This window comes from Varanus komodoensis, unplaced genomic scaffold (genome assembly GCF_004798865.1).
Source record: "Varanus komodoensis strain SLA01 unplaced genomic scaffold, ASM479886v1 scaffold1, whole genome shotgun sequence".
Lineage (NCBI taxonomy): Eukaryota > Metazoa > Chordata > Lepidosauria > Squamata > Varanidae > Varanus > Varanus komodoensis.
The window spans coordinates 138,067,147-138,082,758 of record NW_025335268.1 but is presented as its reverse complement, the minus strand read 5'-3'; the positions used below and the strand labels follow the sequence as shown (position 1 = coordinate 138,082,758).

Sequence of the window (15,612 nt, the reverse complement as noted above, 5' to 3'; positions counted from 1 at the left end):
ATTTTTGCCTATAAAAATGTTTGGAATAAAAAAGAGGAAGCGCAATCTAAAGAGTAGAAGAAACTAGGTAGCTCAAGCTGAAATTTGATGTTGCTAGGAAACATCCTTTTATGTAGTCTTTAGATATACAATGCACTTAACAGGGAGCCACTGAAATACATGCTTAAGATATGAGATGAGTGCAATTATAATTAGTATTAATCACAATTCTATACATCCCATAGCCAAAGCTCTCTGGGCAGTTCATAAGAATCAGAGAATCAAGAAAGGTCATCAAGTCCAACCCCAGCTCAGTGTAGGATTCAAGTCTCCCATCCAAATCCTAACCCGGCCTGAACCTGCTTAGCTTCCAAGATTAGGCAGAATCAGGCACCCCAGGCCATATATATCTTTTGTATGCCCTTAAACTGTATTTGAGATGGCTGAGCAAAAATAACCTCCATGTTTGCCTGGCTGTTTATGGACAGTCATTTTATAGGACTTTCCCATTATTTCACAAAATGACAAATATTCCTTGGCCCATTGGCAGGTCTGCAGAACTTTGAAAAGGAAAATCATCTGATTTTTATCTTGGTTGATATTCAGTGAAACTATATATAGTTTAGCTCATAATGAATAGAATCCTAGAAGACGGGTAATATGAAATGAGCATGAACCAAACCATTTGATTAATATTTATTTGCTTGGACCCACAATTGTACCTCAAATATTTCACTCTAGAAACTGTCTGCTGAGTATTCTTTAATGTCTGGATGTTCCCCCTATCCCAATTCTCCACAAGTTTTCAGCAAAAAAAAAAGAAAGAAAGAAAGAAAGAAAGCCTTCAGTCTATTTTTATGTGGGACACAAGTTGCTGTTCATATGCAACATTTGTACCGAATCCTGGGCCATATTCCCCAAATGTGGGAAATTACTTCAAATATTTATTACCTGATGTTTATGAAATGAGGAAATCAAGAAAAGGGGTATCTGGGATGCTTCAAAAGTTAAAATGCAAGGCACTCCAGTCGTTTACCCTGGATATAGTTAGCAAAGCCTGATTCCAAGAATTGAATGTTGTTTGCAGAAGATGTACTCAGTGGATTCCCCCCTCCCCAACACACACACTCCCTAGGCATGCCCTCCTCCTTCTCTCCTCCTCCTCCTTGCTGTCATTGTTTGGTTTCCCCTCAAGCTGGGCCCAATCTGCAGCATCATTCAGAGCAAACTGACAGTTATAGATTCTAGTCTTCATTTATCCCACTGTTCACTTCTTCATTAAGTGCAGGTGAAGAAGCAGCAACAGTGGGAAGTCTGTGGCCAGGAGGCCCCAGGGCTTGGCTGGGGGCCCCTTACTGGAACATGGGACTCAGCAGACGCCTGATGCTGCTGCCCACTGACTCCATTGGCTGGTTCTCTGGAGTGCTAGCATGTGACACAGCCTGCAGTTACTGATGCAGTCATGTGACCTTCTTCTAAGTCTCTGAGACTCATAAATGACAGCCAGTCATTGGGCCTGTACTTGTGGATGGAATGGTCAGTCATCACGTCCTCTGTGCCAGACATGCCTGCGAGATCAAGGTATCTAAATATTTCTCATATCAGGCAACCCCATGACACACAGAAAGCGTACACGTACATGCTATCTGAATAGTCAAGTGAGTCCCTTGGAAAGGTAGGCAGTGTTCGAGAATTGCTTAATGGGGTGCATCTGTAAATAGACCCCTCAGAAACCAGTTGTGTATACTTCTGCTGTGACAAGCTATTTTCTCATTTAATGTAAAGCATGTGCAACTATTTTTATCTGACAAATGTTAGAGAGTATGTATTACAATGATGTACTTTCCTCTGGCCACTGGATCTGCCCTGTGACTCCCTTTGATCTCCTCTGCATCTCTGATTTGGGAAAAAAATCCTATGCCTATTTAGGCAGAAAAAGGACTTGCAACTCCCAACATTTCACAGCCGGTATGTCATAGCTATTTCAGATAGTAGTCTGATGCCTAATTAAGCCTTTGGTTTTGGTGGATCTACTGCAACTTTTAACATTTCCTCTGTTTTGCTTTGTTTTGTTTTGCTTTGCTTTGTTTGCAGGTAACCAAAAATGTCGGATACTGAAGAGATCATCGAGGAATATGAAGAGTAAGTACTGGGGGATGCTCAAAGAGATTTCTTTCCCTTCCAAAGCCAGGAGAGCGACAGGTGGTAGCTCAATGCCTGTTCTGACACTCTCAGTGACCGGTATGGCTCTCTGACTGCTTAGATATGCCATGCATCCTTACTCAGCAAGTTCCTGGGATTATGGCAAGCGTATAACAAAGCCACCCTGATTGGCTGGAGTGGTCTATCATAGCAAAAAGCTGGAGAAAAATTTGATACCTGGGAAAATCATTCTTCATAGCTGCCGACCCAGCAAAATTCTCAGCAAACCACTTTAATTTCCTATGCTATTTTTTGAATACTGTTGATAGATAGATATGTAACAAAGAATGCTATTTTCAGGGGTGGGGTTGGTGGGGAGGGCTTACTCTTGAAGGACCCCACACCCAAGCATTGCTTGCCTCCTCCTCCTCATCAGTATGGATACTGACCGTCAGTGTGGATACCTCTCATGCTGGGCCCAGCCCACACCACCTTCCAGCGAGTGAGAACAGGACAGGTGGGTTATAACTTCTTCTCTCGCTCCTGTCACTGGTCAGTTGCTCACTGCGGGCAAGTGAAGAAGCAACGAGGAGAAAGAAGAGGAGGGTCATGAGGGTCCAAGGACTGGCGCATGGGCATTGGCTGTTGCCTGATGATGCAACCCCTGACTAGGGAAGCTGCGGGTCCTAATTTAGTCTTCTTTGGGAAGGGCTGTCGGGGAGCCTGCTTTCTCGTATCCTTCATTTAAAGGTGTCTCCCTATGCATTTTAACTATCAGAACTGAGAACAGAGGCCTTGAAGTTGTCCATCCACACTGAACATCTGGACAACAGATGGAGCAGGCACACGAGTCACCATCTCCCTCTCCCCACCTCCAGCACTATTACATTTCTATTTAAATCATATCCATTTAAAAATGTGCAACGATGCATATAAATAAACTTTTCAATGGACTGTCTGTTAGTCAAGAAAGCAAATGGTAGTGATGGCAGGAAATATGATGAGGACCAAGACCAGTGAGAAAGTAGACTTACTGAAAGAGAGACCCCATTGAGGGTTACTTGCCCAAGGTCCATCAGAAATCTGGAAGTAACTCTGCAGGTAGCCATGTTATATACAGCTCAAATTGTTACATAGGCACCTTTGCGGGTGCAAAGGGTCTTGTTTGTTTGTTTATTTATTTATTTATTTATTTATTTATTTAGAAAATTTCTAGGCCTCCCCATTCGCCAAAGCCTCGGGGCGGCTTACAAGTAAATACATTAAAATACATAAATTAACAATATAAAACACATATAACAGTATACAATAAGTCTTGTCCTCTTGACAGGCATGCTTAGTATATAGGCCCATTCAATGGTTTTCAAAGCAGTTGGTCACCGATTGGGTTTGCACAAGACAACAAATCATGCTCTGCAACTCAGGTGATCAGGTGATCAGGCGTCCAGTGGGCTATTCCCACCATTCCTTCTTCTTTGGTTGTCTCCCAGATTGATATGCATATATTCTTGTCAAAAAGAACCATGATTATCCCTATTGAAACCTTCATTTTAATTGGAAGTTATGCTTTGACTGGTGTCAAAGTTCCATACCCCTGTAAAAAGGGGTGGCTCATATGTTTTCACCTTTCTGAACACTTAAGAGTCTTGGGAAAGGGTGGAAAAGATGCAAGAAACTGAGAAGAGTCAGATGCAGCCAATCTCTCTCTCTCTCTCTCTCTCTCTCTGTCTCTCTCTCCAATAGAGTTTCCTGCTTGGGGGGTTGATCACAGATTTGGTTTCCTTTGATAGCTTACCTTTTGACAGCTGTCACAGGAATGCAAAATAAAAATGTAACCCAATTTGCAGCTTCTCGAAGTCAATGCCCACGGCTACTGCTACTGTACTTTGGCAGGTCAAGCAAGGCCTCGGTTTCAGTTCTGTACAAGCACAGTCCTTTGCAGCTGTAAGTCCAAATGATTTCCTTTTAGGGTGAACACTTGTGCAAATATTTGTGCACATTTGGGGTGCTTTTTTAAAAAAAGAAAAAGAGGCAAACCAGTGAAAAACCCTCCAATGTCATGCTTGGGCATTATAGAGAGGCTTCCAATGGTCAAAAATCATGAAAAGGGATCTCTGAAGGAGAATGGGGGAAAAGCAGGGGTGGAGGAAGCCAGGGTGTCTACAAAAAGGCTTGTGGTTGGGGGAAAAAACTTGCTGAGTGCCTCAATCACCACTTTCTAGGCCCCATGATGGGGTTGGTCACTAAGCTTTCGATGACATGACCACCTGTGATGGGCCTAGCAACTCCTAGAACAAGTTATGGCTTGTCGGGGTGGCCTCATACCCTCCAAACCAACCACACCATGGGAAGTGCTCTGAGTTAGCATAACAACCGACATGGCTTGTTACTCACAATGGGGTGTTGTGTCCTGTGAATCCATTCACTGTATGGACTCAATGACCTGGGCAATATGTGCTAGGAGCCACTCCTAGTCTGAAAATCGTTTTGGTTGGAAGATTTTGGATACAGGAAGAAATAAAGTAGGAACTGTACAGAAGCATACAAGTCCTGAATGGCATTGGCTTCTTGTGACCTGACTATGCTTGCAATGCTAGGCATCCTTCATACCTTTTGAACGCCCTGTCACTCCCCATGCCTCACACTTTCTCAGTTTCCTACATACCCACAACTCACTCAGCAGCTTCTCACATAGTCTAATTTTCAACTCCAAAGACTCACCCAACAGAGACTATTGAAAAATACTCCTTTGGAGCCTCTCCTCATTCCTTCTGCGTAGGCACCAGCCCCCTGCTTTTCACGGCACCTGTTACAGTTACTTGAGCTGCATCTCCAGCTGATGCATAACATGAAGTCATACATTAAGTTGTCTAATACTTGTCCACATGCTACTTATAAAGTATTTTCCTATCTCTTCCACCAAAGCACAGGGCTCCTCAATCTACATGCCAGTTCATTTAATTCTAGTCAAATTTCCAACAAACCCAGCCTAGAAGTGAGCCATTAAAAGCCCAGCCAGTTTCAAATCAGAGGTAATCTTATCTGCTGGGAACAAGAGTTGATGAGGGTCCTTAGAACATAGATGGTCCACATAGAAGATCCACACTGGCAGTTTATTTAAATTTCTGTGTTAACCTGGGGCCAATGTTGTCATCCTTTCAGTGCCAGATTGGCAGCCCTCTGTGCTGAGGTATTTACATATATATCAGGGCATTCAGTGGCTTGATAGAGGCAGTCATGTTTGCTGTTTGTAACATGTCTACTCGGTCTTGAATTTTAAACTGTTTTAAAATTTTGTGGTGTGGAAAATGCTTATGATTGTTTTTACTACATTATGTCTTGCTTTTAGGAGTTGCTGTAAGCTGCCCAGATAGCTTTGGCTATTTGGTTATATAGAAATGAAATCAAATGCATAAATGAAAGAAGGTTCATAGTAGAAAATTCATCCCTTGGGGTGACTCAAATCACACAATAATAATAGGCTGAGGTCAAGGGGAAGTCACACTGGTGGTCTAATGCACTGTGGAAGAACTTGTCCTGGCTTGGTTCAAATTGATTAGGCAATACCAGGTCACAGACAGGGACAAGGACAGCCGTGATGTACAGCTGAAGAGAAAGTCCATATCTTTTACTTCTTCTGTGGAGGCTCTGAAAGCTTTCAGATTGGTATTGATTCCCTCTGCAGCAGTGGCATATGAGATGCTCCCCATCTATTCTCCCCTCCCACTGTCCCCAAGAGAGTTTCTGCATCAGCACCCCTCCTTCCTGATAGTGATTTGCATACTCTGTACTAATAATGAGATCCATTAGTGCCCCACAGACATTAGAGTCTTGCCAGGGTCTGCAGGACCAGAGTCTCTTTCTGGCATCCCACTCAAGGTAAATACAATGTTTAGAGAAAGTCCTAGAGAGAGGGAGAAATGAAATACAGAAAAAACTGAAGCCAGAAGACCAGTTTAGGGATATGGCTGCTCAGGCATGTTCCCAGGTTTATGCTGGAAGTGCTCAGGGAAATTTTGGGGTAGTTAGGGGGAAAGTTATGGTTTAACAGACAACTGGTGTGTGGATGGATGCTTTGTGACCCCGGAGCTGCAAAAGGAGCTTCAAACCACAGTGACTGTCTGACTGTATAGGAAGCCACGCTGGTACACCTGGAGCAGTGGTTGCCAACCTTGGAAATATTGTTGGACTGTAATTCTTATCCTCCCTGTCCATTGACCATGATTGCTGGGAAATGGGAGGGGTAGTCCAGTAACAGCTGGGGATCCGGTCTTGGGAACAACAGTTTAAAGCAGCTTTCCTCAATTTGGTGCACTCCATGTTTATTGAACTACAACTTCCATCAGCCCTGTACTTATGATGATGTTATGGTGTAACTAACAATAAAATGAAGTCCTGAATATGCTCGTGAATGTTGTTATTGCTATTTTTAGCAGGGATGGTAAACATTTAAACATACAGGGCATACAGACACAGTGATAAAGTATGGAATGGTTGTGGAAGAAGGAATATTAGCTATAATTCACAACTGAAGTATATACTATAGTATACTATAGACTGTACTATATACTATACTATACTGAAGTATATACTATACTATACTATACTATACTGCACAACTGAAGTTTTACACAAGACAATCTAATGAGGAACTTGCAATGGTCTTACAAGGTCCAAAAATACCTAGTTCTCTACTGTCTGAGGCAAACAAGATGGTAGAGCTACTTGAATTCTCTCGTTCTCTTTCTGCATCTCAAAGCAACACACCAAAGAACACGGCAAATTCCTCATGAAAACACATCCCTTCAGAAGGAATAACTATGCTTGCCCATTTAAAAAAACAGTTAAAGACACTTGTTGATATTCCCATTATTGTCAATGGGGAAGACACCAGAAAATGAACTGAGTTTCTGCTTTTGATTGAAGCTGAAATATATCATGTCGAGAACTGGGGTGTGCCCACTTCCCAGCAGTGTTGGCAAGGCAAATTCAAAGGCCAACAGACCTAGCAAGCATCTTCTGGTGCCCATGCAGGGCGACAATATCCTTTGATAAAATAAAATGTTGACTAGTGGTAGCAAAAGGTATATGAGGTAACCCAGGCATCTGTTTTTCCAAAGAGCTGCTACAGCTTTGGGTGGTGGTATATGAGCTGCTGATAGAATTACTTTAACACAAAAAAGAGGTTTGGGGAGAGAATCTTGTGGCTCTCAAGACTCCTCACATGTGCACAGTTTGCGAGTGCTTCGCATGATGATGCCGTCCTCCCGGGAATCTCCCACCTTTTGCAACGATGAACTGGAATAAGACCCTCATGCATTCATGCAATTCTGCAATATGTCAGGTAGGAAGTGTTACAGTGTTTCTTTAATGGACCATACAGAAAGACAGGGAAAGAAAAAACCCAGGGGAACAGGCCAAAAAGCATGTGTAAAAGAGCAGGCCTTAATCCCAGTAAGATCCAGACGCAGCGACCTCAGTAAAGCAAAGGCTTACAAGTCTTGTGTAGTGAAGCCCTAATGGTTTCATAAACTTTTATGTCACAAGACTTTTTGTTGTTTCTGGCTGACAATTCTATCATGTTCTTCCAAATATATATGCAAGGGACATGAACTATGGTTTTTGTTGTCCTAAAACAAGTTGTTTGTTTGAAAGGTCAGATATTATTCTAACCTAGTTGTTTTCTCTTCTGCTTTACAGGGAACAGGAAGGTAAGAAACAACAAACAATAACATTCAAGACGCTTTCAAAATAAACACTGCAGCTCTGTTCATGCTTTCTCTTTTCCTTTCTTCCTTCATGTCACAGAAGAGTGTGTTGAAGAAGGTAAGCTTCCATTGCTACTGCAAAATCACAGCTGGGAATGGTGGTCTGCCTTACTGTTTCATCATCTCCCATGGTGGTAACTATGCATTACAATGTAGCTAGCAATGAGCTCTTTATCTGAGCAGGCTCTTTCGTTCTTCTGGTAGCAAGTGAGGGAGGGCATTTTCTGTGGTGGCGCCATGTGTGTAGAATTCCTGGCCACATGTGGTTGGGTTATTTCCTTTTTTGCCACTATTCTATTCCAGCGGAGAAGTCTTTTGGCCAAGCCATGGTTTAGCTCTCATCCACGCTACTCTTAGCCTGGTTCTCCTCTTATACAGTAGCGGCTGATGTGTTTCAGGTTTTTTAACCGTTTTTTTAAATTAGTGTTGCTAATTCTTGTTTTATTATGTTTTCATAGAAACTGAACTAGTTTAAGTGTTTCTTTTGCAGAGTGGGGGGAAAGCAAGTTATACAAGGTATTTTAAGTGAATAATGGCTGGTTCCAACAGTTGTGTGAGTAGGTGCCTGTTCACGCAGTGTGACTTTTGCAGGTGCACCTGGATCCCCTTCTTCACCTCTCTCTGCAGTCTCCTTTGCACCCCTGAAATAGGGTACAGAGGGTCTCCAACACTCTGGAGACAATAAGGGTTTGCACAGGGGCTGCAGAGACGAGGGGAAATCTTTCCACTGATGTTTTCTGTTGTGCCAGTGAATGACCAGCACTGGATCCAGCTCAGTTATAAACACACTTGGACACAACTACTTTATACAAATAGTTTTAAGGATATCTAAGATAAATTTCCCGAGTATGTCACTTTGGTATAACAAAGAGTTAAGACGATTGAAGACTGAGTGACTGAGGAGTTGCTTGGCATAAGCTGGGACTCTCCAAATCTTGGGCTGCAGCCCCCATTAGCCCTGGGCAGCATAGCCAAGGGTGATGATGGTGAAAACCGCAGTCCAACAACACATGGAGGGCCATAATTTGCTCACCTGAGGCATAATTAGGGTTTTTGTTTTTTGGAACCAGGAAAGAGTAGTTCTATGAAACCAGATTGATACTGATATGTTTGGAAATCAGCTTTCCCACAGAACAAGCTTTCTACTACATGCAATTGCAATTGCAATTGCAATTGCAGTATGCCTTGCAATTTGTTAGTACCTGCATGCTTCCTCTTTCATATATTTGAATGTGAACATCATTACCAATGCCTGTTTTGATGTGAATCTGTGACTTTCTATATTCTGGAATTTCCAGGTTTAATATCCTCGTGTCTTTACTAATGTCTGGCTTCCTAAGCACTTAGCACCTGCACAAATGTGAAGCAAAGACCAGCACTGGAGGAGAAATCTGTGCTGTGTGTAGGTGTTTGAGCTTGACGCCACAGCTTACTGTGCTCCCTTGCTAATCTTCTTTACTTATTCCCTTTCACCACCCCTGTTTGCCCTGCTCAAGAAGAGGAAGAATGGATAGAGGTGGAAGACGGTAGTAGAACATTTCTTTACAATTACTCTTTTCTGATTCATGTGTGGGAACATGTGCCTTTATATGCAGTGCATCAGCCTACAGGCAAATCTACCTACAAAACATAGCCAGAATTGAGAGCTATTTTCTTTTCCTAAAGCACTCTGGAAATTATGGTTCCTAGTCCAATAAATAGGCACCTCAAACACAGAATTCTCTGCATTGCTCAAAAATGCATTTATCAGAATTCTTTATGGGAAGGCCAAATGATAAAGCAATCTCAAATTAATGCAAGTCTGTACTCGACTATGCATAGAAATATTTCTATTTTCAACAAGGTTGATGATCATGTTAACATATATGATATAAGGAATGTAGAAGAAGTTGAAAAACATGGAATTGTGGTTGGAGGCAAAGAGAAAGATTAATTGTGTTTCTCACAACCAATGTATTAAAAAGCCACCCTAAAGGAGCCCCCTACAGGATGAATACAGGACTAACATTGCTTGGCTGCAGAAACAATTTCACTGGTGAAAATTAGTTTAAGTTTTATAAGACGGGGGGGGGGACCCCATTCTGCTGTTTTCTCCTCGCTGTGCATCACATTATAAACTTATCATGCCCCCTTGCCCCTTAACTGCCTTTTATCCACAAACAAAAATGTGCTAACTTTTTCTGGTATGGAAAGCAGTGTGCAGACCAACAGAGCTTTTTCCTTGCCCATTTCTTCTTTGCTACTTTTGTCATTTAGACCTCAACACTATAAAGATGGGCTAGGAATGTGGGAAGCTTCCACTCAAAAGCAGCTGGAATAACTTGCCTCTGCATTTGAGATGTGTCATGTGGAAGGCTGATGGAGCACATTTCATATCCCCCTAAGAATATAATGAAATGTTAACTCATCAAACCTGAAAGTCTTCAATCTAAGATGCTAGTCCTCAGTGATCATTGTGTCATTTTCCCATGTTCTAGGTTTATGCTTCTCTTCTTTGACATCCTCATGGCTGGGGTTCATTGTCTTATACTGAGCTATGTCAACCTACACTTGAAATCTTCAGAGGAGTTAATGTCTTTTTGCTGTTTCTTTCCAAAGAACAAGAAGAGAAAGACAAGGAGGATGCAGAGGAAACCATAGAAGAAGGCATGTATTTACATCCTGGTGGGCCAGCTCAGGCTGATACAAATCTTGTGATATTGATTCCCATTTTCAGATCTCTGGATGCAATAAACAAATAAAGAATATTGTAGTTTTCTGGTCAAACTGTAAAGCGGGTAGAGTTGCACTTCTTTTTGGTGGGGGTTGGGAAGTGAGTATAATAAAATGCAAATAAGGAAATGATGTTTCTTTGTCACTAGTACTAGTTTTCATAGGTGTGCAGAGTCACCTCCTTTGGGGTGGCTAGGTGCTTTTGTATTCATAACATTGACCTCACATCATAGTCTGTTCTGTAGATTATGGTGTTATAAACTTTCGGGAGAGGGGAGACTGCTGTCTCTGATCCGCAAATGGGAGAATGCTGGCAATGTGAACCTTTCCAGCAATGACTGGATGAACTATGAAGCATGCTAGGAATGATGACAGGCACCGCTTAGAGGAAATAAAATGTATCAGCAGGGAGTGGGGATTCTTGGTGCAACTTTGCCTGTGTGGTAGAATGCTAATCAAAATTCTTCACTCTTCTTTTAAATAGAACAAGAAGAGCAAGCTAAAGAACCGGAAGAAGGTAAATGGAAACGGGAACCATTGCATAAGGAAATCTCCTTCTGTTTGGACTGGTACTGCAAGCATTCAGGGAAGTATTTTGAATGAAAAAGGACACAGGAAGATGAGAGAGAGAGGGAGGGTGGGAGAGAGGGAGAGAGAGAGAAGGCTGTTGCTGTCATTAGGCGGAGCGAGCCAACTGCTAAGCAGAGCTATTGACAGTTTCTCCACAGTGGAAGACCTATCTTGGAGATGTGGTTCAGTACCATGGAGAGTTCTTCTAAAGTTACTGTGCAGCTCAAAGTAAAAACTGCAATGATTGAGGAGCCCCACTGACATGGGACTCACCAGCTTCTCCTGGTTGGGGGACTGGAGCAGCAGCTCTTCAAACATTCCTCTGGAACCTGCCAATCATCTCACTTGCCCTGGAACCAAGTCATGTTGGTTCTGCCATACAGCCTGTCCTGCATCCCATAGGTTAGCCTGCTGCCCTCTGGCCCAGTGGAGGTAGCTGTCCCATCAGGCGTTGAAGCAAGGGCCATCTTGGGCCAGCCCTGGAGATAAACATGGAAAAGAAGCAGAAATTATGTGGTTGTCTCCAGAAGTTGACAAAAGATTGTAAGAAAAGTTATATTGTAACTTGGAAACTTGAACTATTCTATAGGCCGTAAGGGTATTCTGTGGGAATACGGAAAGTCCTATCTGAGGGAACAAATAAATATATTTGTTTTCTCTTTTCAAATGTTCATTTGGTTTCTTGCAGGGGACTCAAAACCCAAGCCCAAGTAAGTATATTGTCATAGCATTATTTATGTTATGGTAAATCATGCAGTTGCTGAGGTAGGAGCTGTCACAGAAAACAGAGGAGATGGTAAGCATTTAACCTAGAAGTAAATTGCAGAAAAGCTGGAAAGGAAGTGGTGTAGTGCTCACATCTCAGTTCTGTGATGACACTGAAAGTCGATGCTGTGGATTCATAGTGAATAAGCCGCCTTGTCTGGAAAAGGACTCAGAACTTGACTCACCACTTGTCTTTGGTGGCCACAACAATGGCTTCTACCCCATGGAAGCATCTGGGTTTTCTGAAGTACTTCATGTAAAAATTATTACTATTATTTATTTATGACAGCTCTATTAAGCTAAGTTCTGTGTGTGCTTCAAGACAATTAAAGCCAGAAAATACAACAACCTGACAAAATAGTTTTTTTTAAATTAGAACTACAGTATAAAGCCAAAGTAAAAGTAAAAACCACCAGCAGTGTAAAGACCTCAACATACATCCATAGGTTTAAGGAAGAACTAAAATGCATGGGAGAATAGAAAAGCCTTACCTGGTGTTAAGAAAACTACAACAAAGCTGCCAGACAAGCCTCTCTGAGGAGGGCATTCCATAACTGAGGTGCCACAGTTGAAAAGTCCCTCTTTTTAGAAGCCACCCACATCACTCCATTTGTTGGGGGCATCTGGAGCAGGGCTGCCAAAAATGATCTTAGGGTACATGTATGCTGGGAGATGAAAAGCTGGGTAGTAGGTATGAAAGTTAATGCTATCATTTGAATTGGATTCTGAAATGCATTGGAAACCAGGGCAAATCACAAAGCCAGTGACAATCACAAAGCACTGGCATAATAAGGTTATACTGACCAGTCCCTGTAAACAGTCTTGCTGCCTAACTTGGACTACCTTAAGTTTCCCAACCGTTATCTTATCTTTGTATGTTGCCCTTTCACAAAAGCTTAGCAGATTGGTCTCTACATTATTATATAGTAAGCTAGCTGGGATAGTGTGCTTTCTCCAAACTCACCTAGAAACAGAGCACAGACTTCAGGCTGAATCTCGATAGCCACACTCAGTCCCCTAACAATGCAGACATCTCTAGGCTTGAACTAACTGGAAGATAAAGTGGAGTTTGTTAAGCTTCCCCAAAGGAAATTCATGAAAGATTTGTAGCATGCTTCATGTTTCTTGTGTTTTCTCCCTGCACCTACTATTTTTAATGTTTACTTTGTATTTATCTACATTTTATCTATATTAGAAGCCATCTTTGATAACAACAATATAAAGATACAATTTAGATTTACCTAGAAGTAAGGTGATTCATCTAGAAGTAAGATTCACCTAGAAGTAAGTCCACTGAGCTCAATAAAATGTCTGAGTAGAAACATATAGGATTGTCCTGTAAGGCACTAATCTGGTGTGCACTTATCTGGGCATAAGATCTATTGAGCATTCAAATGTTGTAATTTTAATAGAAAGTGCATTTTAAAATTTAAAAAAAATCAGAGGAGCAGATATGTGATCTCTTGTCTGGTAGAAAATTAAGTAGAATATTTTTTAAAAGTTATTCTAGTGCTTGCAAATGCAGAGACACTATACAATGCAACAGGGTGTACAAGTTCACAAACAGATATGAAGCATCTGAAGGATGACATTCCTACTCCAGCCTGCCCAGATATAAAGTTGTTACAGCTGCTCATTGGCTCATATAAGTGGAGCGAAGGAGAATAAGATCACAGTGACAGGTGTGGCTGTAAAAGCTCATGATGACATTCCATATGGCGCCCTCAAACAAGCCATAAATTATTCCCTTGGCTTGGAAGTACATCCACATTGACAACCAGTTTAAATAAAAAGTGTACAGTGACTTCTGATATGAGCTGCGGTTGGTTTTCACAGTAACAACTTTGGGTTTCATTCATTTATCACTCCATAGTGTAGGATCTTTTCTGCTTCATAGAAAGAGTCCACTCACAGATACCACAGATGCTTTTTAAAGAGCATTTAGATTCAGTTATTAGACCACTGTCAATCAAGAGGAATAAACACACATACTCACAATACTTTTATTCACCTAAGATGTTTAAGAATTTATGAAATTAGTATTATAGTTTCTTTGAAAAGCTGTCATGTGGTCCAGCTTAGACAAACAACTCACCCTATGGTAAAACTGTTGAACTGTTCCTAGATTATTCCAGTTGGACTGCATGTCTTGGGATCACATAATGGAACACTACCCCATATTAAAAACAATAAAACAAAACAGAGGAAACTAGATGTTAGGAAGATAGGTTGCAGTTATAGCCTTCCTCCAACATGTTAATTTTCTAGTAGTATGCTGATAGGGGAGATGCAATTAATTTAGCAGGCTAAGAAAACCTTTAGAAGATTTGGTCACATTTACATCTTGTTCACATTTACTTGCAAACATAGAGTCAGGCACCCATTAAAACAGGTTGATTAAGTGTTGTTTCATACTTTGGCTACGGTGAGAAGAAAGATAATTTCAATATATACTTAGGTTTACAAAAAGAAACAGGCTAACAAAAACAAGTGTTGTAATACCAATAGGTTGCCTCTTTATTTATTCCCTCCCCATTGAATTTCAGGCTCTTTATGCCAAATTTGGTGCCTCCAAAGATCCCTGATGGGGAAAGAGTAGATTTTGATGTGAGTATAAGCACTACTATCTCAACAAACCAAGTTCTTTCATCATTGGTAGGTTTCTTTCTTTTTGGGAGAAGTGTATTAGAGTTTGGCGGTGTCTTTTTTTTTTTTTTTGCCTTGTAGGACATTCATCGCAAGCGAATGGAGAAAGATCTGAATGAGCTGCAAGCTCTGATTGAAGCTCATTTTGAGAACAGGAAGAAGGAAGAAGAAGAACTGATATTCCTTAAGGACAGAATTGTATGTCAAAGGGTTCAGCACTATTAATTAGGCATCTTTAATGGATAGGTCCAGTTCTTCTACTAGCAGTCAGGTTTAGTCCCCTAATCCTCTGTTGTGCTGCTACTAGTTTGATTGTTTCATGATCTACTATCAAGGTCATGAGCAGTTGTACAGGATTAGGGTCCATAGGCACCATGGAAATCTGTTCAGGGAAACTTATGGAGATGGTATTTAACATTAGAATCTATCAGCCAAACCCCATGGCCAACAGACAATGTCTAGATGGCCATGGGAGTTTTCATTCTCCTAGCAAGGAGGTGGAGGATTGCTCTGATCTCGAAGCTGGATATCTTTGCTCAGATCACCTTCCTTCCCTAGCAACCAGTGCAGAAAGAACAATGCTTGTTGCTTCCCCAGGGTTATAAACGAAATGATATAGAATGGCTTTGTGGGTGCTCCAGGAGATGAAGAGGGGAGAAGACCACTGTTGCCAAGATACGACATATCCTCAGCCTCGTTTCTTCTGCTCTGAAGTGTCACACTTAGTCAGTTCAAACAGGCTGTCAAAGAACTTTGCAGAGTGAGAAGAATGTGAAAGGACCTCCACCTGCATGTTCTTGCTATTCTCCATAGGATGCTCATTATCCCCCATGTTTGCAGGGTTATGGGCATCTACATAGGACTGAAGCTTAGGCTGCAGTCCTTTACTTAAGCAGGGATGAAAGGTTATTGGACATATGTTTCAGTGTGCATCTCAGGAATGGTTTACTTAAATGCTGAGCTTCAGAAGAATTCCACCTGCTGCTGTCTTTGACCTTGCGGCTTGTGTGGATCATGTCCTCCTCTCCCA

At 41.6% G+C, this 15,612-nt stretch overlaps 1 protein-coding gene across 6 annotated transcripts in view; it reads left to right on the top strand.

The window, feature by feature from the left end:
* TNNT2 (troponin T2, cardiac type) overlaps window positions 1-15,612 on the top strand; it is a 34,686-nt gene that overhangs the window by 6,382 nt on the left and 12,692 nt on the right. For 4 of the 6 annotated variants that reach the window (XM_044447995.1, XM_044448029.1, XM_044448020.1 and 1 more), the window contains exons 2-10: window positions 2,074-2,121; window positions 7,822-7,832; window positions 7,930-7,947; window positions 9,386-9,415; window positions 10,488-10,535; window positions 11,086-11,118; window positions 11,860-11,881; window positions 14,483-14,543; window positions 14,664-14,780. In XM_044447995.1, coding sequence (XP_044303930.1) covers window positions 2,084-2,121; window positions 7,822-7,832; window positions 7,930-7,947; window positions 9,386-9,415; window positions 10,488-10,535; window positions 11,086-11,118; window positions 11,860-11,881; window positions 14,483-14,543; window positions 14,664-14,780 — 378 coding nt within the window. In that variant the 5' untranslated portion in view covers window positions 2,074-2,083. The remainder of the gene's footprint in view (window positions 1-2,073; window positions 2,122-7,821; window positions 7,833-7,929; window positions 7,948-9,385; window positions 9,416-10,487; window positions 10,536-11,085; window positions 11,119-11,859; window positions 11,882-14,482; window positions 14,544-14,663; window positions 14,781-15,612) is intronic. The other 2 variants (XM_044448005.1, XM_044448013.1) reach the window with 2 other exon arrangements.